Consider the following 8030-nt stretch of genomic DNA (forward strand, 5'->3'; position numbering starts at 1 on the left):
ATGGGGGCACTGTGGAGGTGACTGTTATGGGGGCACTGTGGAGGTGACTGTTATGGGGCAATGTGGAGGTCACTGTTATTGGGGCAGTGTGGAGGTCACTGTTATGGGGGCACTGTGGAGGTCACTGTTATGGGGGCACTGTGGAGGTCACTGTTATGGGGGATCTGTGGAAGTCACTGTTATGGAGGCACTGTGGATGTGAATGTTATGGGTGCACTGTAGAGGTCACTATTATGGGGGCACTGTGGATGTCACTGTTATGGAGGCACTGTGGATGTCACTGTTATAGGGGCACTGTGGATGTCACTGTTAGGGGGGCACTGTGGAGGTCACTGTTATGGGAGCACTGTGGACGTCACTGTTATGGGGGCACTGTGGAGGTCACTGTCATGGGGGCACTTTGGAGATCACTGTTATGGGGGATCTGTGGAGGTCACTGTTATGGGAGCACTCTGGATGTCACTGTTAGGGGGGCACTGTGGAGGTCACTGTTATGGGAGCACTGTGGATGTCACTGTTATGGGGGGCACTGTGGATGTCACTGTTATGGGTGGCACTGTGGATGTCACTGTTATGGGAGCACTGTGGACGTCACTGTTATGGAGGCACTGTGGATGTCACTGTTATAGGGGCACTGTGGATGTCACTATTATGGGGGCATTGTGGACGTCACTGTTATGGAGGCACTGTGGATGTCACTGTTATGGGGCACTGTGGATGTCACTATTATGGGGCACTGTGGAGGTCACTGTTATGGGAGCACTGGAGATGTCACTGTTATGGGGGACCCTGTGGAGGTCACTGTGGATGTCTTTTAACCACACACACACAACAAACGAAATAGAGTGGTGTGGAGCCGGGTCATTCTGCTAGTAATGTATAATGTGTACCTACAGGACGGACGTTATCATCTCTTGCCCAGGAATTCCGGTAGCTGGCTCTCTGGTCCACTATAAATGATGCTGCCATGGAGTAGACCCCACAAGACTGTTTGGTCAAGGAAATTGGTTGCACTTATCGTGTGCCTTGTTACCTCATCAAGAAAAGCGACTTATTGCTTGGTCCAAGTAACTGTCTCAGCTGCAGCCTAAGGGAATATGGGTCCATCCCCTTTATTAGGACCTGTCCAGTGGCACTTAATATTTGGCACATAAGCTTAGCAGGGGTACTGGCTCTTCTTAAAGAGACCATCTGTGTGCTGAGACTTAGTGGGCATTCTCCATGGGAAAGTAATACGCAGAGGGTTATCTCCAAGGGAAAGAGAACCATCTCGCTAGCGCCATATTTTGGAAGTGGCTCTTTCCCTGGGAGATACATCATCTTGAATAGAATTGGGCATATGACTGGAGGACCTCAGGAGGCCACATTCATGGTATCTCTCTATGGAAGATGCACTGCTGTTAAACCCTGTTAATGGCACAGGACTTTAATTTGGCAAGTCACATGGGACTGATCGATACATGTCCATCATATAAAGTATCGTCCATGTATTCATACATAGATGGGTTTCCAATACCATAGAAGCACCCAGTGCAGCAGATATGGGACCTGTGGACATGTTAGTCTAGCTGAGATAAGCTCGATCCTCTCCTTATAGAACCTACCAAGACTTCCTTCTTCTCCAGAGCAGCAACATTAGCAAAAAACAAGGGAGCAGTTGGCCCAAGAGTCCCACCATCCTTCTCTCGCAAGCATTGAATCCTCTTCTCCTTGGATGGTGGACATGGTACAGGAACCAGATTGCAGAGGAAACCCCATTTGATCCTTTCTATGGTGTTTGCCCCTATGTATACCCTCAACTCCTCCTATCAACATTGCCTTTGTAATTTCATCTCTTTATAAGTCCACACTGTTTTGGATGGAGCTTTTAGTCTTGCTACGTTCGGTGGTTTTAGTCACTTCTTCACTAAAGGCGCTCTCCATGAGCTGCCGCAAAGACTGACTCATCTTAGCCTTGAAGCCCTTGCCCATGAAGACGTAGAGAACTGGGTTGATGCAGCTGTTGGAGAAAGCCAAGGCCACAGAGACATTGTTTAGTTTCCTCACTATTTGGTTTTGATCATACAAGAGGACCATGCCAATGATGTGGTAAGGAGCCCAGGTCACGCAGAAGGCCACAATGATGCCGTAGACCACCTTGGTAGTCTTTTTGCCCACCTTGAGGAACCTGCTGTTTTGTACTTTTAGAGCCAGACGAATGTAACAGGCAGTGATAATCAAGAGAGGGAACAAGAAACCAAACAACATACGTGTCACTGTGATGGTGACTTCATCAACGGAGACTTGGTTGTGCATACTGAAGTGGTGGTCTTCAAGAACCATGAAAGGAGCTTCAGATTCATTAAGGTTGGTAAGGTCTTCATAATTTAAGTAAAAGCTGTCATCAACAAAATAACTGGGGTAATCATGGCCGCCAAACTGGTACTCGCAGCTGGTGACATTGTGGTCTGTTAAGAACCTTCTGTAGAGAAAGACGGGTAAGGACATAGTGAACGATAGTATCCAGATAACCAAGCAGACAAACCAGGCCATTGGTAGGCTGCGGTGATTCTGGGCCCACACCGGCAGGACTACCTGAACGCAGCGGTCAATGCTAATGGCCACCAAGGTGAAGACGCTGGCAAACATGTTAAGGATGACTATGGCTGGGATGATCTTGCAGAGTGCAGCTCCAAACAACCATTCCTTGTAATATAACTGGACGGTGGACAGTGGAAGAGACAGACAGCACATGATGTCGGCCACAGCCAGGTTCCAGAACCAAACCGTGTTCACTGTTTTCTTCATCTTCACACCAGTAACCCAAAGCACCAGAATATTACCAGGGACGCCCACCAGAAAGGTGATCACATATACCAGTGTTGTGAACACAGTCTCTTGGTTATGAAAGTGTGATACGGCTGGGACAAGATTCTCATCACTTCCATTGAACATCCTGGGGACCTGCAGAAATATAGGGGTTCAGTGGATATTTACTTGAGGTTTCTTAGATACCTAGACATGTGTAAAATGTGAAGATCAAACTTTAAGACTAAGTTGTGTTTCTGGTTTTTTTTTACGGTCAGAAAAAGAGATTGACAATCAATAAATCAAAAAGGAGACTCTTCACAGCAGCTGTAAATCGAGATTTTCATGGTTCACTGGACTGGAGTGCTGACACCTACTGGTAAATATAAGAAGTGCAGCACTAAGTAATGTTCACTTTTATATGCACTGTCACAACAAAATAAATTAAAAAGGTCCAAGATAAAAATAAAAAAAAGTTCATCTGATGCGGTGTTTCTACTGAATAGAAAGGAACGGTATAACATATTCAGGACTAGAATTTAACAGTGCTTAAAGGGGGCTCTAGTTTTCAAAACCCATTTTCAAATATTAGGTCATTCTGAATGAAAGCTGTTGTATCATGTTAGACATCGGTAAAATATTGCTAGGATATGCCACTAAGGTCAGATAGGTGCGGGCCCTATCTTTGAGACCTGAACTAATATGCAGAACGTGAACCTGAACTGAGCAGGCAGCACCCGCGCATGCGCAGCTGACCTTCATTCATTTCTATGGGACTGCCGAAAATAGCTGAGCATTGGCTCCGCTATCTCCGGCAGTCCCATAAAAGTCAAAGGACAAGGATAGGCATTGTGACAATAGATCCGTAAAAAAATGGATGCAATATGGATGTCACACTAACGTCATCCGTATTTTTTGCGGATCTGTGTTTTGCGGACCACAAAATACATTTAGTCGTGTGCATGAGCCCTTAAAAGTTCATCTTTTTCCAGAATAAGGCCCCTTTCACACGAGCGTGAAACTCGCACCATTCAGTTTTGTCTGCGATTGCGTTCAGTTTTTTCCGCGTGAGTGCAATGCGTTTTGATGCGTTTCTCATAAAAAACTGAAGGTTTACAAACAACATCTCTTAGCAACCATCAGTGAAAAACGCATCGCATCCGGATTACAATGCGTTTTTCACTGAAGCCCCATTCACTTCTATGCGGCCGGGGCTGCGTGAAAAACGCAGAATATAGAACATGCTATGATTTTCACGCAATGCAGAAGTGATGCATGAAAAACAACGCTCATGTACACAGACCCATTGAAATGAATGGGTCCGGATTCAGTGCGGGTGCCATGCGTTCACGTCACGCATAGCACCAGCGCGGAAAACTCGCTCGTGTGAAAGGGGCCTAAGGGCTCCTAAGTTGCTCAGCCGTGCCCGTGTTGTGGCCCGCACTTGAATGGGTTCACAATCCGGAAGGTGCAGTGAGGAACGGTAATTTAAATTTTTTTCAAAGATCAAAAGAGAAAGTAGCTCCTCCTATATCCGGCGCATTGCGCAGACCGGAAAACCGGATCCAGCGATGCGGCAATTTCCGAAACACTTGGTACCGGATTCGGCATTAATACATCTCTATGGAAATGAATGCTGGATCCGGCAAGTGCGATATTGTTCCGGGATTTTGGCCAGAAAAAAATACTGCAGCAACCTGTGTTATTTTGTCCGGTCAAATACCGTAAAAGGGACGGAACGGAAGACATCCTGATGCATCCTGAACGCATTGCTTTCCATTCAGAATGCATTAGGACAAAACTGATGCTTTTTTTCTGGTATTGAGCCCCTTTACCGGATTTCAATACCGGAAACGAATAACGCTAGTGTGAAAGTACCCTAATACATTGTAACAAACTTCTCACTTTTCACTGACGTGTGCTGTCCTTATTTTCCACGGACAGCACACATAGCCATTCCTTTAAATGTGTCTGTTCGCACATCAGTATTTTTTTAACTGTCCGTGGGTCAGTAAATAAATCACGGAGACATGCACTACTATGGTCTGTGATGCGGACCAAGCACGCCTATTGAAGTCCATGGGTCCGTGAAACAACACGGATGCCATCCGTGGTGCGTTCGTTTTTCCACGGAAGACAGAAAGAAAACGCTCTTGAAGTTAATTTTCAGCTGAACAGGGGCCATGGATTACGGATGACAAACAGAGGGTAAAAACGGACACACAGACCCATCACGGATCCTTCACAGACATCTTCACGGATGATACGCAGACACGACACTGACATGGAAATGTGGCCTAAGGGCTCATGCACATGACCGTCTGTATTTTGTGGTCTGCAAAAAATACGGATGACGTCTGTATTGCATCTGTTTTTTTTTTGTGAATCCGTTGTAACAATGCCTGTCCTTTGTCCGCAAAACGAACAAGAATAGGGCATACTACTTTTTTTTGCAGAACGGCCATGCGGACATATGGAAACGTAATGCACATGGGGTCATTTCCGGTTTTGTTGGGGACCCGTTGAAGTGAATGGTTCCGCATACTGGCCGCAAAAGAAAACGTAAAAAATACGTTCGTGTGTATGAGCCCAAAGGAGCAGAAAACAACCAAGAAAGTAGTTCCAAATATCATATGCCACATGCACCGATTTCTCAAAATTGGCACAATTTCGTAAATTACTATTGTAAAATCTCTTCCACTGTGTGATCGGTGGTGACCAGTGATTGGCTGCAGCGGTCACATGTGTAGACGGGCGCTGGCCAAGTATAGTAGGGATGGACAACCTGCGGCCCTCCAGCTGTTGCAAAACTACAATTCCCACCATGCCCAGCTGTATGCTGAGAGGGGTAGGCAGTCTGGGCATGCTGGGAGTTGTAGTTTTGCAACAGCTGGAGAGCCGCAGGTTGGCCCTCCCTGCACTATAGGGTCTTTTATTATTATTTTTTCTCAAACACTACATTTGCAACTTTTTAAACGCCACTTGTGACATATTTCTCCGGTGCCCTCGCCACTTTCTTAAAATGGGGATGTGGCACATTTATCTTCTTTTTTTTGTCTTCTGCCAGTTTCCTGGCACAAAATAAGACTGAAATATACTTATACAGACTGCCGGCTGCTCGTCTGATGTAAGTTGATTTTATTTATTTCGATCGGATTTGACCTTAGATTTGGGATCAGGCTAAATCAGATTTAGCACAGGGCGGAATCCAGCAGCTTGCAGTGTATTGTGAAGCTACATCCACAAGGGACAGACGCCGCCGCCGCAGATTGGTGTACGGCAAATACGCTGAATTTTACAGTACCAGCAAATCGGATTTGATTGGAAAAAAATAATCTCATCTACATGCTGCAAAAAATATAAATCTGCACCTCCTCTGCAGCGTGTCCGTGCATGCCGCAGATTTCCACCCTGGATTTCTCCCTTTGTAATGCAGAGGTTGAAATCTCCACATCAATGTGCAACTGCTGCAGAAAATATTAAAAAAAGGCCTTTTTCATTTTCTTTAAGGAGCCATAACTTACAAAGTATCAAAAATGTTTCTACAAAGTATCAAAAATTATGTTTATACAATGGATCAAAATAATAGTAATCCAAGGACTATGGATGAAAAATGTCTCCTAGGATAACCAGAGATAATACTACTAATGTACATACTGCTATACCTACCTGTACTGGTAAATGCTCCTTGCTGAGATGATGGCAGTGACCGCGATCTGTGGTACTCGGGAATGTGTGAAGCAGTCGCCGTCCTCTGCAGTCTCTGGTCATTGTAATGCGTCATAACTTCCTTCCTCTCACATATTTAGACGATGAAAATTTGCATTGTTAGAAACTTCGGACCCAGATGGCTGGAGGAAGGGGGGGGGGTGTTATTTACTTAATTATTCTGTTATATCAGTAGGTTTATGGTATTTTGATGCCCATAGAAGTCTATGGAGAGTGTTCAAAATGTTCATTCTTGATAATCTGCCCGTGTAAATGTGCTGGGGATCAGCCAAGGAACAACCAAATGGTCGGCTCCATTAGATGTCATATTACTAAGCCCTCCACCCCAATGAAGCGTTGTGCCCACTTCCCTTCTCTCCCACAATGTCTTGAAGGCTCCCGGAGATCACACCGACTCCAGGAGGAGCAGGCGAATCTTCCAGGTGCCCTGGAGTGAAGAGGACCACAAGCTTCAGGATTTATTTTAAGACAGGCATTTTAGACGGCGTGTAAGGGGGGGAAGAAGTCACAGATTTTTCCGCAAATCACCTTTGCGACAAATATACTCCAAAAAGTGACGTATATTTAGTCATTAATGACCCCCTAAGTATCTGGGGAGGTGCGTATTCATTTAGGAGGTCTGAGATCGCTATCTATTTAGGCGGTCTAGTCTGGGGTCTGTATTTGTTTAGGGATGGGGTCCACATTTATAAGATCTTGCCTAGGCCAGTATTGTTTAAAGCTCCGAACCCTGACATATTCCCATTTTCACCCAGGCAGCCCCCCTGACATGAGCATCGGAGCATTTCATGGATTGTGCAGGGCAAGGGCTGTTTGTTTATATTTTTACACTGCTAGGCAGTGGCTTCCTCCTAGCAGCGCTGATGGGTGGGCTTTAGCCAGGAGTGGGATTCAAATTTTTAACAACAGGTTCCCTACTCAACGACAGATACACGACACATGTTTACATATACAGTACAGACCAAAAGTTTGGACACACCTTCTCATTCAAAGAGTTTTCTTTATTTTCATGACTATGAAAATTGTAGATTCACACTGAAGGCATCAAAACTATGAATTAACACATGTGGAATTATATACATAACAAACAAGAGTGAAACAACTGAAAATATGTCATATTCTAGGTTCTTCAAAGTAGCCACCTTTTGCTTTGATTACTGCTTTGCACACTCTTGGCATTCTCTTGATGAGCTTCAAGAGGTAGTCCCCTGAAATGGTTTTCACTTCACAGGTGTGCCCTGTCAGGTTTAATAAGTGGGATTTCTTGCCTTATAAATGGGGTTGGGACATCAGTTGCGTTGAGGAGAAGTCAGGTGGATACACAGCTGATAGTCCTACTGAATAGACTGTTAGAATTTGTATTATGGCAAGAAAAAAGCAGCTAAGTAAAGAAAAACGAGTGGCCATCATTACTTTAAGAAATGAAGGTCAGTCAGTCAGCCGAAAAATTGGGAAAACTTTGAAAGTAAGGGCTATTTGACCATGAAGGAGAGTGATGGGGTGCTGCGCCAGAT

General features: G+C 45.0%; 1 protein-coding gene across 1 annotated transcript; it reads right to left on the minus strand.

Annotated features, from left to right (window-relative positions):
- Positions 1-712: 712 nt before the first annotated feature.
- Positions 713-6538, minus strand: C3AR1 (complement C3a receptor 1). Its single transcript, XM_040438761.1, has 2 exons — positions 6457-6538; positions 713-2943 (listed from the first exon to the last, which is right to left on the minus strand). The coding sequence occupies exon 2, from the start codon at positions 2932-2934 to the stop codon at positions 1837-1839; it is 1098 nt and encodes a 365-aa protein (XP_040294695.1). The 5' UTR covers positions 2935-2943; positions 6457-6538; the 3' UTR covers positions 713-1836.
- Positions 6539-8030: the final 1492 nt, after the last annotated feature.

Source organism: Bufo bufo, chromosome 6, assembly GCF_905171765.1.
Source record: "Bufo bufo chromosome 6, aBufBuf1.1, whole genome shotgun sequence".
Lineage (NCBI taxonomy): Eukaryota > Metazoa > Chordata > Amphibia > Anura > Bufonidae > Bufo > Bufo bufo.